The sequence below is a fragment of the Ambystoma mexicanum genome, chromosome 9, assembly GCF_040938575.1.
Source record: "Ambystoma mexicanum isolate Mex_15411 chromosome 9, UKY_AmexF1_1, whole genome shotgun sequence".
In the NCBI taxonomy this organism is placed as follows: domain Eukaryota; kingdom Metazoa; phylum Chordata; class Amphibia; order Caudata; family Ambystomatidae; genus Ambystoma; species Ambystoma mexicanum.
In genome coordinates, this window is record NC_090931.1 from 890645169 (window position 1) to 890666825 (window position 21657).

General features: G+C 47.9%; 1 protein-coding gene across 4 annotated transcripts in view; it reads left to right on the top strand.

The window, feature by feature from the left end:
• The window catches only part of TRAF3IP1 (TRAF3 interacting protein 1), a 1297461-nt gene that overhangs the window by 1112210 nt on the left and 163594 nt on the right, over positions 1–21657 (top strand). For all 4 annotated transcript variants that reach the window (XM_069616014.1, XM_069616012.1, XM_069616015.1 and 1 more), the window contains one exon: positions 559–635. In XM_069616014.1, coding sequence (XP_069472115.1) covers positions 559–635 — 77 coding nt within the window. The remainder of the gene's footprint in view (positions 1–558; positions 636–21657) is intronic.

Below are 21657 nucleotides of genomic sequence, written 5' to 3' on the forward strand. Positions count from 1 at the left end.
CTAAGCTGATGTCAGAACTGTTGGGACTGGGGGCTAGCTAGTCTTTTGGCTGTAGCTCCTGAGATTCTATCCGGGGCTACAACCAAAAGATCAGGGGCTATAGCCCCCTTAGCCCCCCCCTAGCAACGGCCCTGGTTAACAATGAATTGTTTCACTATACAATCAAGATCGAATTAATCTATTGAACATTAATATCAAAAGCAAATATTTTGCAAAAGTAATTTTTCTGATTAATTTAAAATGCAGAAAGCTCACAAAGATGCTTTTGAATATGCACAGATCACCCTTTTTGTGTTGCATACGGGGATTGCAGTCAGATTGACTTTGCTTGAATTTATCAGACACAATCAATGGGTACCGGATGAAGTATGCCATTAAATGAATGCACTGGAAAGATACCCTTGTCATTTTGTCTGCAACTGTTAGATATTGGGCAGCAGAAGTCTCTTAACTGGATGGCAGTTCATGAACCTCTTTCCACTGCGTTGATTTGTTCAGATAGTTGTCTCTCTTGCCCTTGAATTGCATATTGAAAATGTTTTTATTTCTCCTCCATAGGCGGCCTTGTAAAGAGAATATTGGAAACCAAAAAAGACTATGAAGCACAACAACCACTATCCAAGTCCACTGAGAAGGTAACACACATCTTGAAACATCTATAATCTCTCTTCCTAATGCCATGGTTGTGGTTGCTATTTCTGAGTTGGTCCTCAAGTTCACCAGTGGCCTATAACCACTTACTGTACATCATGGATAGTATGTACCTGCCAGTTGGTAGTCCTCCTGCATTTCAAAACAAAAGATACACAAACCCTGTTGGGGATAACGAACACCCAGCGTTTGCACAGCCAATGAAATCAGGGGTCACTCACATCTTCGCAAAATCAAATGGGCATCAAAATGAAGTAATGTTACTATGCCCAAAAGTCCTCTCCAGAAATCCCTCCTTATGTCTTCACTACCATCCAATCCACGGGGAAGTCTAATGTGCTCCCAACATGAAGACTCTAGGCTTAATCTACAATGAAAATGCCATCTTGGAGAATCAACTTGACTGTGGAGAAAGTTATTTTCAACCAGAAGTGTTAAAAAGGCATTTCTTGATTTCATCCGATCCCCAGACAAAAACTTGTAGTGATAAATATCATCAAAAGCCAGCTACTTTATTGCAGCTTACTTTACCTCTTCCTCCAGAATGCAAGTATCTGCATTTATTAAACTGGGCGTGTGTCAGAAAGTGTAATCAAAAAGAGAAAAGTAAACCCACAACCCGTGAACTTGGATTACTCAATTGAATACCCATCAATGCTAGGTTGTAATTTAAAAGTAAGGAATGTGTTCCCAGCAATGTCCAATTTAATTGAAACATTTTAGTAATTCAAAACACTAGACAATAAAGCCACTTCGAATGGATTGTGTCCTCACACGTATTCCTTATCTTTGATATTTCCTAATATCCAGCTTGCTGTCTCGTGAACATTTTTAGTAGAGGGCGCTGTGCGTCGATGCCTGGTTGAGTCGATGTCCCCCGGAGGCCTCCGTCTTGATGTCGAAGTCATCACAGGTATAAGTAGCTTGCGCAGCGCCCGTTGCTCAGTTTAGTTTTTTCGGGCTTCACAGCTTCGGTAACGTAACGCTTGGTTCCGTGTAATACTTCGATTTTCTTTGTGTTTTCTGAGAAAATGTATAGAGTTTTCAACGAGATGGTTTCTTCATCAGCTCCGTCTACTCCTCGGTCCAGATTTAAAAAGTGCAGCGACTGCTGTGCTAAAATGTCCATGATGGACCTGCACAGGATCTGCCTGTGTTGTCTAGGGTCAGAACATTCGTGTTTGGAGTGTGACATGTCGATGACAGCCAAGGCCTTGAGAGCGCACAGTGAGAAGTGGGAGAGGTGTAAGTCTAAAAAATCTAGTACCCCCTCCATATGTAAATCGCCTGACGAGTCGAAGCCTTCATCTCCTTGTCACAAAAAACCTAAACGCTTGCATTCGCGAAGTGGGTCGGATCATTCCACATGTTCGAGGCATGGCAAAAAGAGGCGCCATAGGCCGCCGTCCACTTCCTCATCCAGTTCACCCAAACAGGTCGTTTGTCCCTCAAAACATAGCACCCCGGCTCAATGGGAGGAATTCAGAGTTAGTATGATGAAGGTGTTCGAGAACGCGGCCTTGCCCCCCTCGACAACACCTAGAGGCAATACCCCAGACAAAACACCTGGGAAGCACAGGAGCCATGAGTCTTCGAATCCGCCTGTGGAAACTCCTCAAGGGCGATCACATCCCTCAAGTCGAGAGAAAGCCTCCTTGAAACACAAAAAATAGTTGTCATCGAGGTTGAAAGAAACCCATATGGCAAGCCCGAAAAGTGCGTCTTCGGCGTCCTCTGTGCCTAAATCGAAGGAGAAGCCATCGACGCCACGAGTGTCAACCTCGTCGACGCCGTATATACCAATTCCTTCGACGCTACCGTCGAAGACCTCGACATTTATGTCGAAGCCTTCGACGACTTCATGGTAACCTTCCGAGCCGTCGACCGTTTTGTCGAAGCCGGCAGCGTCAACAATTTCGACACGGTCAGCCCCGTTATGACGTCTATAGCGTCTTCTACTTTTGAGAAGATTTGTACACCACAACCTCGCTCAGAGTATGAAGATGCAGAAGAGTCCTCTGAGGAGGAAAGACCTTTTGGTCTCGAATATGGAAAACCTTCTGTACCAGAGGAACTCATATCGGAAGAGTCTCGTATGAAAAACCGGCAGGACTGCCTTCATGAGGCAAGTGGTATCAACACTTCCCCTGAAATTGATTTTGGTAAGGCAGATCCAGGAGATCGTGCCGAGGGCACGTATAGACATCTCATGACAAGAGTCATGGAATACATGGTATGGTCCATACCCACACCTGTTAGACATATTGGATAAAGGAGCACAGGAAGACCCAATTGTCCCATTTCATAGGGCTCTGACGAGGAGAGTAACTTCCAACTGGGAAACACCCAAAGTTGTCCTGGCAGTGAATAAGTGGCTAACAGCCACATACAGAGCTTCAACTTCTGATCATCTATACCCTTCAAAACATCCAACACCAGAAAGCCTGATAGTACAGGAAGGTACTTCTTCTAGTAGACAGAATGTCTACCCCACAATTCCACAAGATAGGGATGACAAAAAATATGATGCCATGGTCAAGAAGGTTTTCTCAGCCGGTAGTATGGCGTTAAAATCTGCTAATGCTACATGTATGCTGGCGAGATTTACCCACACCCTTTGGCACTGTATTTCTATGGCAGCTGACCACATCCCCCAAAGGGGAAGAACAAGACAGTTTCTTGAACATTGTCAAGGATGGGAAGGACGCTATGTGCGAATCCCTCCAGACTGATCTCGACTCTGTTGACGGCATCAGCATAGGCATGGCAGCTGGTACAGTGATCCACAGATTTGCTTGGTTGAGGAAGTCAGGATTTGCCCAGATGTTCAATCCACACCTCTCAACATGCCCTTTGATGGCACACATCTATTTGTGAATAAAGCTGCTGAGAGTTTGGGGAAGCTGCAAACTTCCAAGGCGGCGGCCAAATCCCTTGGAGCTGCAATAAGGCAAACTCCAAACCGCCCCACAGGTGCGCCCTGGAGGGGTAGGTCCTTTCGCTATTATTCCGCATTCGGAAAAGGCAGAGGACAGCCAGCTGAAAGTGGTCAAATGCGATTCCCCCATGGTGGATGGGGTAGAGGTACTAAGACGGCAACAGCAGGGGCTGCCTTACCTTCAGCCACTGCATCAGCCACTCCACTTTGTTCACAAGACTGCAGTAGGAGGCAGGTTGTCACAGCATCTAACAGAATGGCAGGCTATTACTTCAGATGTTTGGGCATTGGAAACAGTTGCCCAAGGTTAATGCCTACCTTTCCTGCAAAAACCTCAGTCATCCACCAGGGAACAACTCTTTGAAGGTTCTGGATCTGCTTCTTATGTAGGAGATTTTAACCCTGCTGGAGAAAGGTGCTATAGAACCAGTACCTGTAGCGGAGAGGAACAAGAGTTGGTACTCCCTTTATTTTCTAATTCCAAAGAAGCACAGAGGATTGAGACCCATCTTGGACTTAAGAGACTTGAACAAGTTCCTCAGGAAGGACAAGTTTGAGATGGTAACCCTTTCTCAGACCCTTCAGGCCCTCCAACTTCAGGATTGGATGGTATCATTGGACCTTCAGGATGCTTACTTTCATGTGACGATCCATCACAAGCACAGACAGTACCTGAGGTTCGCCGTTGGCAACTCTCACTATCAGTTTCGAGTTCTGCCATTCGGGCTGACCTCCGCCTGAGGGTTTTCACCAAGCTGATGGAGGTTGTGGCAGTGAATTTCAGGAGAGGGGGGATTCACATCTATCCTACCTGGACGATTGGTTGATCAGGGCTTGTTCCCCTGAACAAGCTCAGGAACATCTTTCAATCACCTGCCACTCCCTACACACGCTGGGCTTCTCCCTCAATTACAAGAAGTCCCATAAGATAACATTCCAAAGACTCCAATTTATCGGAGCAGCCCTGGATACTTCCTCAGGGAAAGCCTCGCCCCCCGAGGTGAGAGAGCTCTTCACATTCTGCAGATAACAAAATTCCAGAACGCCCAGTGTCTACCGTTCTACGCTTTTCTGATGTAGCTCGGCCTTATGGCATCCTGCATTTTTCTGGTGCCGGAGCCCAGATTGAGGATGAGATCCCTTCAATGGGCGCTCAGGACTCAGTGGTCCCAATTCTCGGGGAATATGTTGGATCTTCTGCAAGTTCAAAACACAGTTGCTCAGGATCTTCTATGGTGGGCTTGCAACGACAATATCCTCAAGGGAGAATCTTTTTGGCAACCATGGCCAGAGATAACAGTACTGACGGATGCTTCACTTACGGGGTGGAGAGCCCATTCCAACAATCTGACAATCAGCGGTCGTTGATGTCCATCGGAGTCCAAACTACACATCAACCTTTTGGAGCTGAGGGCAATCAGACTGGCGCTGAAAGCCTTTCTGCCCTCTGTACAGGGAAAGAATGTCCTGATAATGATGGACAACACAGTGGCCATGTACTACCTCAACAAGAGAGAAGGCGTAGTGTCACTACTACTGTGCAGAGAGGCAATGCAGCTTTGGTTCTGGGCAATACAAGAAGGAATCTCTGTCGGCAGTTCACCTAGCCGGAGAGCAGGACACAGCAGCGGAAGCTCTGAGCAGGCAGAGCACGGTGTCCCACGAGTGGGAACTTGCTCAGGAAATCCTTCAAGAGATCTTCACCCTTTGGGGAACCCCACGAGTGGATTTGTTCGCGACCAGGGTCATGGTAGACTGGGAGTTTCAACTTCTGTACGTGTTTCCCCCAGTCCCTGTTATTCCTCACGTGATCAGGAGGTTGAGAAAGTTTGGGAAAACCATGATCCTAGTTGCTCCGGATTGGGCCAGGAGGACATGGTACCCGGACCTTCTGGACATGTCCATCTGCCCTGCAATACGTCTTCCGCAAAGAGAGGATCTTTTCTCGCAAGAGGAAGGTCGGGTTCTCCATCCAGAGGTCAAGACACTCAACCTTCATGCATGGTTTCTGAGAGGTTGAAATATAAGGATTGGGACCTCCCGGACGATGTAATGAAGATTTTGCCAGAAGGCCAGCAACTAAATCCTTGTACCGGTGTCGTTGGAATAAGTTCAGTAAATGGTGCAAGGATAAGAATGTGGACCCTTTTCATTGTGGCACTCCTATGGTGCTGTCTTTTTTGTTACATTTAGCCAATCTGGGGCTCTAGATGGGGACAATAAAACGATACTAAGCGGCGCTGTCTATTTTTAAGCGCTCCTCAGAAGACGTTTTCCCATTTCAAGATTCCATTGATTATACCATTTTTGAAAAGGCTCACCAATGTGTACCCTCCAGTACCATTTCAGGTCCCGGCTTGGGATTTGAATCTGATGTTGGAATTCTTAACTTTTGTCACACTCCTGTCCTTTAAGGCTCTTAAAACTTAAGACGGTCCTTCTTGTGGCTTTAACATCAGCCCGCAGGGTAGCGAGTTACAGGCTCTCTCATGCAAACCTCCGTACACTACTTTTCATAAGAACAAAGTTGTTCTTAGAGTTAGACCTTCGTTCTTACCGAAAGTAGTTTCTGACTTTCATTTGTCACAGAAAATAACACTTCCAGCTTTTTACCCTCCTCCTCATTTGGGCAAGGAAGGGGAGAGATTACACAGACTAGACCCAAAAAGGGCTCTGAGTTTTTATATAACAAGAATGTCAAAATTGCGCCAGGATGACCAACATTTCGTAGGTTATACTGGACACAAATTAGGATTAGCGGTGACAAAACGAACTATATCCCACTGGATTACTTTGGCCATTGTGGAGTGTTATAGATTAGCCTTGAAAGACCCACCGTATGGACTTCATGCCCATTCGACGAGGGATATGGCTACTTCCGCGGCTCTGAAGAGGGGAGTCCCTATAATTGATATCTGTTCAGCTGCAACATGGTCATCAATTCATATCTTTGTTAGGCATTACTGTTTAGATGCCTATTCTTCCCATGAGGGGTTATTTGCAAAGGCTGTGCTACATTCTATCCATGATGAGGCTAATTGGTACTCCTGCCTCCTATTTTAAGTACTGCCAGGGGAGTCTATCATAGATGAGGAATACGTGGGAGGAAACAATCGTTTCGAAGAACAAGTTACTTATCAACTGTAATGTTCTTTCGACTGGATGTTCCTCCCACATATTCCTCATCGCCCCTCCCATCCTACCCCACTGTACAATTTACGTAATTTACATCTTGCGTTTCACGAAGAGCTTACAGTCTGGGGCACGCCTGGATGTTTCTAGAGTTATAATATGAAAAAACAGAACTGAAGCTAACGGGCGCAGCACAAGCTACTTATACTGCTGGTGAGGCAGAGGCGCTTGTTTGCTGGGGGTCCGAAATTTCATAGGTGGCATTTCAATTCACTAGTTAATGTACAGTTATCATGTAATGAGTTGCTATTTGGTATATCTCTTTTTGTCAGAGTAGCAGACTAAGCCGAATAGTTTTGTGTAACTCTGCTTGTGACCATCTTTTTCTGAGGGGGAGGGAGATCATAATTATGCCTCTTGTCTGGCTCTTAATTTCCTTTTCTTTCACCCACATTAGGTACTCTAGCTCTTTCTATGTCAACTTTCACCACTACTCACAATTTCTACTTTACTTGTGTAATCCTGCCTTTGGGAACGTAATGCTGTCTAGCAACTTCATGCATTGCTTTCTGTAGATTGTCTTTTGCACCCCACCTTGGCCGGGGACCTATTTCACTTCACACGCTTGATGGTGACTCCTTATTCACTTGAGTGCCATTAGCAAAGTGACACAAAATGAGGCAACAATTTGTTCAGTGATGTCAGATATGACGGGCACCTTTTTGGAAAGAGATCGGGTTTGCTTTGACGATTTCCTCCTTCTCTTGAATGTAGGTTGAGGAGCATTAAGGAGTATTGCCACTCATCTTTTTGTGAGCTATTCTACCTCGTCTGCTGTGCTCCACCACCGACATTCAAGGAACTGGTCAGGACAAAATTTCCTTAGTCCGATAAATTTCTGTGCATCTGGTCTTTTGTTTTGGGGCATCTACTCCTTCTCAGATATTTCAGGTGACCTTTGGCTTTTATGGTGCTTTCTCTTAGTAGGCCCAATTTAAACCAATCTGAGTGTGTCTGCACCGATAATAGACTGTCATGCCCAATAGGTTGAGTAAAATGCTCTTGAGGAAAGTAAGACTTTCCCTTCGACCACTCCTCACAAGTCTTAATTGTTCACACTTGTGCGGAGGAGTCAATTGCAAACGTGGGGCAATGCCTCACTGCTCTCTCCTAGGCCTCTATGGAATAACCACTAACAGAGCAACAAGGTCTACTGAGGTGACTTGCCACCACTCACTCTCACCCAGACCACAAACACCCACCTTAGAGAGAAAGGATGATTGCTGGAAACCTATATATAGCCTTTCTTCCTGGCAATATTGTATTTTCTCTTTGTCAACCTTGTACCCTTTTTCTGCCATTACTGTCATCAGTTTTATTCAGTCTCTCCTGCACTCTTCCTCTGTCGTACTACACACTAGAATGTCATCTACATATTGTATTATTGTGCTGTCAAGTTGTAGATTTCCTAAATACATCTAAAGTACTTGGTTAAAGACTGAGAGGGACTCTGAGTACCCCTGAAGTAACAGGTTATGTTTTAATTTAATTCTGTGGTAAGTAAACAAGGTCAAATACTGGGACTCTTCATGCAATGGGATGGGAAAGAAAGCATTCTTTAAATCAATCAATGTAAAATGTTTAGCTTGGGATGTAATATTACATAATATTGTGCCTGGGCTCGGAACCAATGCGAACCCTGCCCCAACAATATTGTTCACAGAGCGCAAGTCCTGAATAAATCTCCACAACCCCCCGGTTGCTTTTTTCTCTGGGTACACAGCTTTGTTACATGGGGATTCTGAAGGCACTAATATACCTTGTCGTACTAAGGCAGCAATAGTGTCATGGATACTCTCAGCTTCTTTTCACATAGGATATTGTCTTCCTCGGGGTAAAATAGCTCCCTGCTTCACTTTAATTTTGACTGCCCCCAGTCCTTTCAATAGACCAACGTGATAGGCACTGCTGGTCCACAAAGTGTTTCGTACGTATGCCAAATCTTCCTTGAGAAAGGACGGTACCTTTTTCATTAGAGACATTCTCTGACAGATGTTCCTATTTTCAATTTTCAACTGATATGTGAGACTTCGTCATCTGAATACACACCTGTTAAGTTAGTCAATCTCTGCCTTTCGTCAAGAGCTATCACTGTTTTCCAGTGTGCCCCTTCTTCATCAACTCTGTGCAGAATTACTCTTATCTTCCCTCACTATTGCTGCTTCTAATTCAATTGTAATTATGCTGGACAACAATAGTTACAGGTAAGTAACTTGTTCCTTATCTGCCATTCCTCCACATCCATGGGTACTTGGTAAGAACTAGAATTCTGTAGGTAACCTCAATAGTGTGTTCTGGAGCTAGCTCCACCCAAAAGAGCCGTAGGCCAGGAAATCTGTCCTCAAATTTATTTATATAGCGCTGGTCGCTCGCAAGCATCAGGGCACTAACATATAGACAGTTGGTACAAAACACGTAATCACAGGACAATTTGCTCTAGTATGTGGTTGGGGGTTTTTGTCTGGCACGCAGTGGATATTTGAAGAGGTGGGTCTTGAGTTTTTCCGTAAGCTTGTGTAATTCTTTCTAGCCGGATAGGGAGGGGAAGATTGTTCCACATCATGGCGGCCTTGGTCTGGAATGCTTGCCCAAACCATATGCTTGCTTAACCCTGGTTATCGTAATTAGGCCTTTAGGCTCCGACATGAGTGCGCGTCTTGACACATACGTAACCAATTTACTTTTAAGGTAGGATGGAGCCTTCCCATAAATGCACCTGTGTGTTAGTGTCAAGGATTTGAATAGTATTCTGTCCTCCACAGCTAGCCAATAAAGGTTCCTTCTGTCCTTGTTGATGTGTTCCTTTCTTGTTTTATTCTTGATGATCCTGACTGCGCTGTTTTGGATTACTTGGCATTTGGCAATGAGTCCTTTCTTGGCTCCTAACATAAGGGCATTACCATAATCCAACCTTGAAAGAATAGTTGGTCTAGCTATTATGGAGCAGTTGGCTTCGCTCAGGTAAGGGTGAATTATTCTGAGGAGCCGTTGGTGATAAGAACATTTCTTGTTTAGTTGGAGGACTTGGGCTTCTACGCTCAGGGACGCATCCAAGTACATTCCAGGCATTTTTACTTTGTTGACCACCTTTATTTGAGAGTCATTTATGAGAAAAGATTGTTACTGGACGTCAAGTTTGGCTCTGGCTTGATTTGATCCAAAGACCATCAATTCTGTCTTTTTAGCATTTAAACACAGCCAGTTGTTGTTCATCCAATTCTCAATGGATTTGTATAGTCCTTTCACCTGTGCACTATCCTGTGCATAGTCTCCGCTCAATTCCTCCACAAGCTGAGTGCCGGCGTAATTAGTGAAAAAGGCTTTCAATTTGTCAAGGACTAAGCACGTGAATCTGATGTACAAGTTAAAGAGCAACGGGGACAGGCTAGTCCCTTGAGGTACTCTGCATCTGATGACCTCTTCGTAAGAGAAGTTGTTACCCCAATGTATCCTAGATTTTCTGTCTGATATGCAAGATGTGAGCTAATGGCTTCATTCGAGCAGTTGGCTACCTTTGCCAGTGCAAGCTTGAGTTGATTGTGGTCTAAAAGATCGAACGCTGCACTAAGAGCTAACAATATAAGGAGCCCTGAATTCCCCTTTTCCACTACACTTAGCATATGGCCCTGAAGGTCCAACATGGCTGTTTCGGTACTATTGGCTGTACGAAATCCAGATTGCTGACCGTGTAATACATTGTTGGCTTCCACATACATTTGAAGTTGGGAGGTGGCAATTCTATCGAGTACCATAAGTAAGAAATTGCTATTTGTTTTTGGCCTTAGGTTGCTTGGGTCTCTTTGATCTAGCTCCGTTTTTTTTGCTAGTGGTGTGACAGTAACTGATTTAATGTTTTCTGCAATGTGACCATCCTGGAATGATGCATTCACCATGTTGGTAAGGAGAGGGGCGAAGATGTTTGCATTTTCCAGGATAAGTTTGGGTGGGATGACATTTTCAGTGCATGTGGTAGGTTTCATTAGGCTCAGCGTTTTGAGTACTTTCTATGTGGTGACTTTTTAAAGTAGAAAGGCTCCTGTTGGCAGGGGATTGGAGCTTCTGGAAATATCCTGGAAATGTGAATAAGGTAACCTGTGAAAGGCATGAGCTGCAAAAAATGAAACAGTTTGAGAGGGTCTGATCTGGATGGTGTGAGGACACAAACTAAGAGAAACCAATGAACAGGAAACACTCTATTATCTCACAGTTTAACACGAGACATTCACTGTCCATGTAACACCTTGAATCAGATGAGGCATGTAATAAGCAAGGTCTTTAAAGTCTGTGGAAGAACAAATGGTTGCTAGAAGAAGTCACAGGTGAGAGTCTCTTAGGGTATGGTGGGAGTAGAGACTTAAAGAAAGGGATGAATGTAGTATTGAAACGACGTCCAAAACAAGATGCCAGTGTCCACTGGTATTTCGAAACTGGTATACAGCGTTTCTAAAAGTTTACCACATAGGGGCCAATGCCCAGAGTAAAATCCAAAATGTGGGTCAAAGACCGATCAGAAATCGAAAAGCCCAAACAATTCTGTCAGAAAAGCCACAGAACTACTAACTATAGAGTGCTGAGCAGCATTGGCTCTTCTAGCCGCTGTGTCTTATCCTCGGCAATGATGCAGGAAGTGGAAGAGGTGATGGTCCATGGCTGATGGCTTCAGAATGATGTCATGATGCTCGGTAGGGGCCCTGCCAGGAGATGTAGTTTCTTTACTCGCCATCAGGCCCACAAACATCACAAGATATGCCACTCTTGGTACTACCAGCGACCGTGCTGAATTATGACCATATCATTGCACACATTGCTTTTACATTTACAAGGCTAGTGGTTACAAGGCAAGACTTATGTTGGCTGTCGTGTGGGTTCTACAACTTGCAAAGCCCACCCAGGTGCTGTTTGCTTTGCCAATTCCCAAAGCCAGCATATCACTGACTTTTCTTTGGCCCTGTGTCTTGGGTTGCACCACCATAGCGTTCAGGTTTTGTGATTTGGATCCTATGAAGGCTGTCCATTTTCTTGGTGATTAGTTGGCTGGTAAGCTTAACACAGTGCTTTGCATGAAGGCCATTTGTTAAGTAAATCAGATGCTTTTGAGTTTTTCAAGGCATACCATTAGGGTTTTTGGCAGGTGTGTTTATAGGTGTTGTCATATAACTGAGTGAGGTCCATAAAGAGGTCGTACTCATGAGTAACTTGAATAACACTGGTTTTATTAACACATAAACTGTCTTTCTTTTTGACAAACTTCATTAACGGGGTTTAACAAGCCAATCCGCCTCAAAGGTCTTTATGAAAATCCTAACCCAGAAAGGCTCTCCTACAATCTCATTTGTATCCTCAACTATTGCAGGCACTGCTGTCTCCACCCCAATTTTAGGTTGTAGCAGCAGTTCTCAATTCTCAGTTTCAGCCTAGAGGGTTCCTACAACTTTAGATAATTTCTGTATCCTCTCTCTGCTCCTGGATTTGCAGTACCATGTTTAAAGTGTTCCTTCTCAGTCCCCGGTTTGAATTTCCTTCACCCTTCCCCTCTCTTAAGGAGGTTCTTTCACCAAGGGTCCTGGCTCCTACCCTGGGCCCCAACTTAGTACTCCTGTCCTCCTTGTGCCACAAAACACGCTCAGACCTTTTACCACCGTGGGCTTGACCCCCTGCAGGTTGGGTTTGTATGCTCACATCCACTTTGGATCAGGCTTGCCCTCGAAAACCTCCCTGGCCTTGCTAGCTATCACCTTGCTACCCTGCAGGTGTTTTCCTAGGTCCTGATAACTTGCCCCAATTTCCTCCCAAACATGTTCCAAGAATTTCCAGATATTTTACAACCTCCACCTGATGACTCGCCAACCTCCTCCAAAATTCCCTTCTCGTCTGCAACCTCTTGCTCGTCCTTCAGCCTCTTTACTCACTTTCCTGCTCCCTCATACTGCCTGCTCTCTCCAACTCCTACTCCAACCACCCACACTGCCCGAGTGAGGATTTCCTCTTAAGTAGCCCTGTGACCCCTCCATTGCTGCTGGGCTACCTGGTGGGCTCTGCACCTATGGCTTTGAGTCAGGGGGTTGGGATTGGCCATGCCAACTTGAAGCAACCGTGTTCATTTTTAGGCTTGACCAAGTCTTTAATGGGGCTGTCCACCTGGTGGTGCAGTTTCCTTGCTTGCACTGGTTATCATTCTGCTGCCAGGAAACTGATGGTCTGACAAACTGTGGCGCAGGCTCATCGGCAACGTTTCAGCACGTTGGTGTGTTTCTGATGTTTGAACATGCTTTTGGAGTGAATGCCATGGAAGAATGAAATGTGTCTGACGTTGGAGAAAGGTAGGTGAGCAAGCACAGGGGAAAAATAAATTTGCCAGTGATGTTGGAGCGTATTTATTTTCCAGGACAAAGGGGTCTATTCCCTTAGCTACATCGTTTTCTTAACATTCAGTGTTCACTTTTCTTATATTAGCATTGGTTCTAAATTCTGTAGCAGCTAAAATTCTTCCCTCTGTGAATGGAGAGACCCAGATTTCTCAGTACCCTCTTTCAGCTTCACTGATATTGGAGATCTCTCTTACAGGGAAGTGATAGTGCCTTTGACTGGGCGCATGTGACCGTTCCGTGCCCTGAGAAGGAGACTTAAGTGGGGTTTGGCAGGGAACCTCCCCACCATCCACTAGATGGGGAGGCACCTACTGATCCATCTCCCTAGATGTTCCCAGTGTTAGGCAGGAACATCATCATAGTTCATAGGCCCTATGTTCCACCATCAACTGTGAGTAGTTCAATACACCTATGTCCCCTTTCCTCAATACTTGTGTGATGTATTGCTTAAGAAGGGAGCTAGGCCTGACATAGAGCAAGATCATTATTGCGCTGCAATGCAGTTTATCAGGCTCAAATTCATATTTTTTAATCTTTCTCCCTTCTGCGCCCAAGCCAGAGGGATCAGGTTCTATGCATTATGTGACAAAGCATACCTTTTGTGGAATTAGATGTGCACACTTTGTCTATGCAGTGTGGGGGAAACAAACCATGTTTGGCCCGCGTTGGGTTGCGTGACACACTTGTCTTTATTTCCCCTGACAGTTACGTTGTTGGTAGAGTTTTTTTTTAACAGCAACAATGTGTTTCAAAGCACTTCAAGGCAAGGGAGGGAACAAGGGAACAATACAATTACATTCTTACAGACCATGAACAACAAGAATGTGAAATTAACTATCGTACTCGACCTGGCGGCATTTCAGATGCAAAGAAACAGATAGGAAGGAATGGGAAACAGACCAGCGACTATCGTACTATGCCTGTTAACATTTCAGATAATGCTGAAAGGGGGGGAGGAGAATAAGTATGGGAGGGGAGAGGAGACAAACGTTGTTGCTATCATAATAGGTCAAGGGACAATTCTGATAGAATAAGTGCATAGAAAAGAAAGGGAGGACGGGACGAGGGAGGGAGGGAGAAGGGAGAGGAGCAGAGCACAGAGAATAAGAGATGGAGAGGAGATGGAGTACAGTTGCAGAGGTCAGTAAAACATATACAGGGTAATTCATAGAATTTTGCGCACAAGTGGTGCACGTGGCTGGCGCACAGTGTGCGCTTGCGAATGTCTGCGCCAGCCGCGTGCGCTAAAATCGATTTCCGCGCACAGCGTATTCATGGATTTTAGCCTCCAAAACCAGCCGTGGCGCATAGTGGCGCAGCGACCCTGCCGCAGTGCCAGTTACGCCCCCAAGAACGCCCCTCGCGCAGGGAAAAGCCATCAAAATCCCCAATCCAGCGCAAAGGGCTGCGCTAACCATGTACTAGCACGGCAAGCGGGGAACGTGTATTACTGGGGTTCGCGGGAAGTTTCACACGCGATTGGCCCTGTGCGAGTGGGGTATGTGTATTACTGGGGTTCGCAGGAAGTTTCACACGCGATTGGAGCAGGGTACGTGTATTTCGGGGGTGCGCGGGGAGTCCTACACGTGAATTGGCAGTGTGGGTCCTCCCAGGTGTTCCCTCTACACCCTCCACGGCACACCACAGGGGGACTACCCTGCACCCCTGGTCATGTCCCGCAGGCAGCCCATCCACCATGGGCATGCCACCCAGCCAAGCCACATGTCACCTTGCACTACTGATCACCAACTCATGTACCCCTGCACCCCCACCTCCCAGCACTGAGGGGCACCTGCCAGCAGGCCCCCACTCATGTCCCCCTGCACCCCCACCCCCCAGCACTGTGGGGAACCTGCCAGCAGGCCCCCACATGTCCCACTCATGTCCCCCTGCACCCCCACCCCCCAGCACTGTGGGGCACCTGCCAGCAGGCCCCCACTCATGTCCCACTCATGTCCCCCTGCACCCCCACCCCCCAGCACTGAGGGGCACCTGCCAGCAGGCCCCCACTCATGTCCCCTTGCACCCCTACCCCCCAGCACTGAGGGGCACCTGCCAGCAGGCCCCCACACATGTCCCCTTGCACACCCACCACCCCAGCACTGAGGGGCACCTGCCAGCAGGCCCCCACTCATGTCCCACTCATGTCCCCTTGCACCCCCACCCCCCAGCACCGAGGGGCACCTGCCAGCAGGCCCCCACTCATGTTCCACTCATGTCCCCCTGCACCCCCACCCCCCAGCAGTGAAATTCCAATCTCATGACACAAACCAAAAGTCAACTATGTACATCAATACATGTCCGTCACACACATACACTGGTTGGCATTGCTTGTGTAAACCCACATTTTCACATGCATCAACCCAATGAGCGAATCCCACACATGGAACTAAAAAATGAAAATGTATTATATACATGAAATCAAAAATGAAATGAAAGCATACCAAAATATGAAACATGAAATGAAAAGCATGTGAAAAAGATGATTGAATGAAAATGATAACCAATCCAAAAAAATCAGAAAGGAAAAACAGTCCAAAGTCACCCTCCAACAACGCAAATCCAAAGGAAATGTTAAAAAAAAAAAACTCCATTGCTTCATGTTCATAATAAAAAAAAAAAGAGAAATCAATCCATAGTCCAACTATTTACAATCCATTGTCTGGAAAAAATAAATCCATTGCTGCATGTCCATAATGCAAAAAAAATAAATGAAAATGAATACATGATGAAACTATATACAATCCATTGTCCAAGGATGTAAAGGGTCCATGATCCCAACCAAACAAATGAAACCTACCTAACAAACTACCTAAAAATATAACTATATACAAATTTGTGTGGCATTGTCCATTGACCACAAATAAAAGGAAAACGAAAAGGAAACCGAACTCTAAAAACTATTTACAATGGCAGCGGGCTAGTCCGACGGCTCACTTTTGGATGCCCCGGGCCAGGGCATAATCGAACTCCTGCTCAAAGTCCTGGAGGCGGTCCTCTTCCATGGCCCCGAGGGTTCGCAGGGACGACATGTTCTCCTCCAACTCCCTGCGAATTGCCTCGAGGCACTCGGCCCGCCTCAGGGCCCTACGCATGGAGTTCTCCGCCCTGACCATCTTGAGCCGTGCCTCTTCTGCCCGCTGCCGCTCCGCATCTATAGCATGGCCTAACCACTGCCACACAGAAGACCCTTCCAGTCCTGGGTCCTCCTGCCCTCTGGCCGATGCCTGCCCCTCCGATGTCGAAGGCCCCGAGCCATGATTGCTCCCACCTTGTTGCTGCTGCAGCTGTGCCATTGCCTGTGCTCTGGCTCTTGCTGCCTGCACATCCTCCTCCGGTTGGGGTGCAGTTGTTGAGGTGGCCACCCCTGCTGGACGTCCCACTCCCGACTGTGGCAGGGATGTGTCCTCCACCAGCCTGGCCGCAGGGTCAGAGGCAGCTCCACAGGGTACCTAGGTGATACATGGGTGGGAAGATGGCATGGAGGACGACTGGCGTGTAGGGGGTTCAGGTGAGGAGGGGGTCGCAAGGAGGTCCAGCACACGGAGGAATCCAGCACTGGTGACCTGTCCCAGCAGGTCAACGCAGTCAAGAGGCACCCGAGATGACGTGCAGTCTCTTCACGAAAACACTGCACGTCACCTCGCATGCCCCGTTGACGCAACGCTATCCCGGCCAGGACAGGCTCAACACCGTCCCGGATAGCCACGTCCGCAGGGAGAGGAAGGCCAGTTGTTGTGCGCTCATCCCCTCCCTGAAAACAGGTCTGGACGTAGGCATCCCTGCTGGTGCCAGATGATGCAGTGACAGGGACAGGATTGCACACTGCCACCTCCGCGGCGGCCTGTGCTGCCTCCTGTCCCTGGTCCTGCACTGCACCACTAGCACCAGTGGAATCCCCACCTCCAGACCCCGTGTGTGTCCCTTCCACGGCCTCCTCCACCAAACCCTGCACCAACCTGGATGACTCCATGCCATCTTCCTCCGTCGGACCCTGTGGGGTCTCAGCTGCCCCTTCTGCTGCCGAGGAGTCCACCTCCAACCTCCGCCTCTTGGACCTACCCTCGGCAGCTGCGGCCTGGGGCGCGGCACCAGACTCCTCACTCCCCGACGAGATGACAATCTGGGAGGGGAGCCGGGCCTTGCGTCTCCGGCTGGCGGGACGATCCATGCCGCGGTGCTCCACAGCACCCTCTCCTTCAGTTGACACTGCAGACAGGGAAAGATAACACAGGCATCAGGGCACGGTACAATGGACTGATACACACATGACAGTTGCACATGAGTGGCAATGTTTAACTTCCGACATGGCATCACACTCCATGAGACACATGTCATTTTAACTCACACCAATGAACATTTCAACAGCAATATTGCACCAGGCAGCACCATCCATACACATACAACAGTATGAACAGCCAAAAGTGACCCTGACATCACATGAAACACAAGGAGTGCACTAGACATGCACACACGCCACCACACTTACATGCATGTCTACATCTCCTCCAAATGTTGCAGTGATGAGATCACCATACATGTCACATCTGCCATTCATCCTTCTACATATCAGTGTCACGTGCATCCATGTTGCATCACAGTTGCACACTTGTCAGATACACATACATGCACATGTATACAGTGCAGATACATGCATTATGAACCACCATCCATGCCACAACCATGCCAATGTACATACACAGAAATTCAAACATGTGTGCTCCCACACCTGCATTTGCCCAGCATACTTACCAACACATACACAACTGAGAGGACTCGCATGTGGCAGCCTCACGCCCATGTTCATACACATCCCTACATGGCCCTACATAAACACATGTGCAACCTGCACACTACTGGCACACCACGACACGCACAGCGTACTATCAACATGCATGTACACTTACCGTTCGACTCCAGACGGGTCTGCCTCTCGAGGATCTGGACGTAGAGTGCTGGGCATATGCGTTCCAGGACCCTCATTTGATGGTTCGACAGCTGGCCCCAGCACCCCTCGGCATCCGCTGCCTTAGCGAGGCGCCGGGCCTTGTTGAGGGTCCTGGACCTGAAGTCCTCCCAGCGCTTCTTGTCATGATGTAAGTCGCGGACTGCCACCCCCTCCGCGTTGATGGCAGTCACGATGTCCATCCAGATCCTGGTCTGTCCTTCATTGTCGGTGCGCAAACTTCCAAAGAGGGCATCATACTGTCCCAGGACTTGCTCCACCAGGACACCAACTTCGGTGGCAGTGAAGCTGGTGGCCCTCTGCCTCTCTGGCTGGGGGATGCCAGTGCTGCCAGATGGTGTTGTGCCGGACATGGCAACCCCAGAGGCAGGAGTGGGTGGGCAACTGGGTCCTGGGGCTGGGCTGTGAAGCGATGGAATCCCTGTCGGGAGTCTTCGGTTCCAGCAGGGGTGGTCACAGCAACTACACCCCTGGCTGACGTGCAGGCAGCAAATGGCAGGGCACGTGGGCAGCAGGCAGTCAGGCAGCAGCAGATGGCAGGTGGGAGCGTGCTCGGGTTTCTGGGGGGGCAGTAATTCGGCCTTCTGGGCAGGAGCGTGGTCTTTCGTGTGTTTTCGCGTGGCCAGCTTGATACGGAGTGATTTGGCACATGAAAAAATTGCACGTCAGCGTGTAATTCGAGGAAAGGGCCTTGGCGCGTAAGCGCGTAAGTTACATTAGGCGCGCAGGTGTTTCCCTCATAGCACGTGATGACAGAGCACACGTGGAAAAACTGCACGTCCGAGTGTCATCACGTGTAATTGGAGGAAAGCGCACGCGTACACGCGTATCTGACGTGTACGTGTGGGCCGGTTTAAAAGCTACGTGTAGGACGCCATTTCCTTGTACGTGCTTTTCATGGAGAGCGAGTGGGTGAAATCTGTACTTTGTTGTCGGTTCACACGCGATTACTTCACAGCATTTCTAGTTAGTACTCCGTTACCTCTGACAGCTCTTTTCTGAATTTTTGTTGGGCCTGTTTCCTCAAACAGAGTTCACTTCTCCTTTTGTCCTGTCTCCTCAGACAGCGTACAATTCTTCTTTTGGCGGGGGTGTTGCCAACGCGCACACGCGCATATTTTTCACGTTCTTTTTCCAGGCAGATGGTGAGTTCCGCACGTACTTAGCAACTGTGCTTGCCCCGTGTGTCGCGTTCCCCTTCAGAGGTTATTGTAGGCTGCGTGTATTACGCGTACGCTTAGTTTTGTTTTTCTGGGTGCCACAACGTAGTACAGGTTCATTTTTTCACGCACGTGGTCTACGAGGGGTTGCGTGCACGTTAATTTTTGATTTTGGGCTGCCTGTGCGTTGCGTGACCCGTCATCTTCCCCCAGGGGTCACAGACGGCCTTGTTAGAGCACTAGGGTACGAATTCCATCTGGTATCCTTCCCCTTTGACCCCCAATTGCCCAGGACAATAGTTTACTGCAACTCCCATACGCACAACATCAGTGCCATGGTTGGGAGGCGACCAAGTGGTAAGGGAGGCAAAGGAGGCCGACCTTCAAAAGGGCGCGGTAGTGGACGTGGCCAGGATTTGCAGGGTGCCCCTATACCCCAGGTGTGGAGGAACAATCAGGGACACCCATGCCCCCCCCCCATGGTTGAGGGAAACGTGGCTGACACCATCCCAGCTCAGCCCCTGTTGGACCAGCCCATTGTGGCACCTGACCTGGCACAGGATGACTCCCTGGCTGACTTCCAGGTCAGCAAGTCTAGGCCTCGTGTGGCGGTGCAAGTTGTTGTCACCAAGCCACGTGCTTCTGGGTCAGCTATGTCATCTGCTGCCCCAAGTATGCAGGGTGGGGAGGCTGCAGGGACAGCTGCAGCTCCATCCGCCCAAGCTCTGACTCTCCAAGCCAGGACAGTGTCAGTCCAGGTCCATCAAACTTACGTTCTCCCTGCCAACATTACCCTGCAACCAATGCCTGCATCAAGACCTATCGTCCTTGTGCATTCCTACTACCCAGTCCACCGGTGATTCTGCCCCTACTGACCAGAGCGGCGTATGCCACTCTGGCTCTGCTCCACCTTTAAAGACGAGGAAGAAGGGTGCTCTGGCACGACAGGCTGAGACCCCAGACACGGCTACACACTCCGGTACCTCAAGGAAGCCTTGCTTTAATGATCCGAACTTGATGCACTTGTGGCCAATCTGTCAGCACATAGCCGCGAAATGATGGTGACTGCAGGGTGCAAGACCACACCTGGTCAACGTAGGGCACACTGGCAGACCATCGCGGACCGCATAAGTGCCCTTGGATTTGTGAGGCGCACAGCTGATGATTACTACAAGCGGTGGAATGACCTGAAATGCAGAGCAAAGAACAAGCTGGCCTCAAATCATGCCGCTACTCTGGTGACTGGCGGTGGGTCTCCACAAGAGGACAACTAACTCACTGAACATGAGTCTGTTGCTGGGTCCTTCGTCACAGAGGAACAGATCCAAGGTGTGGGAGAACTACCTGATTATGATTCATTGTCCGGTGAGTGCCCATGCATGTGTGTGTAATGCATGTATATGTTGTTTGGGTGACGGGTTCTGATTGAGTGCCAGGTGAGGGTGTGTGCGCCTGAGTGGTATGGGTTACCCATGTGCTTCATCCAAAACATTCAACGGCCTTGGATTTGGGTGTGACAGTATCCCTTCTGCCCACAGTAGTAATTTAGCGCAACATTACGGCAGTTGCCCTTGAAGTGGCATCTTGCAACAACATTGTTTGTATTTTTCAGTGTTCATTCAGGCTGATTGTTTCAATCTCCCACTTTTGCTACGCATTCCTCAGCCCTATTGTCACATTTGTGACATGCTTCTGTCATTGATGAACCCCACGTTGGCCCACCTGTGTTACCTTGTTAGGTGAATGATTTGACCATTCAGGCTGATTGAGTATTGGCTTGATCACATACATTCTGGGGTCTGTTTGAATGTGGAACATGATAGTTGTTTCCGGTCATGTTGAAGTGCACAACCATTGATGTGTACATCGGCCTGCAATCACTGTCTTTTTGTACACTGGAGGTGTTGAAGTGTGTGGCACATGCCTATTTTGTCACACTATGTAGCATTTTTCATCTCATCATGTCCATCTCACATGGATGGCTGACAGTATCCATTCACTGACATATGGATGTACTTGTGGAATGTACCATGGCTATGGTACATGCCATCTGTGTGATGGCATGTGTCATGTATGTGTATTGGACATGCCACTCACAGGCCAATGTGTGATGGAAGTGCTACCCAGCATGCAGCTAATGTGTTGCTCTTCCATCTTGGTGTGATCAGTGCCTGCCTTTTGCCTCCCCTTCCAACTCAGTGACAGTGCATGCATGGGAGGGTTATAGTCATGTGGGACATGTGTAAATCATGTACTGGTTCTGTAGCTTGTCAGGCCTATTTGTGTGCTATGGTGCTAAAGCCTGTTTCCATTTTTTGTCTTTCATGTTTTTGCAGGGGATGACGCACTTGATGCTGTTGAGGTTGAGGAGATGGCGCAGAC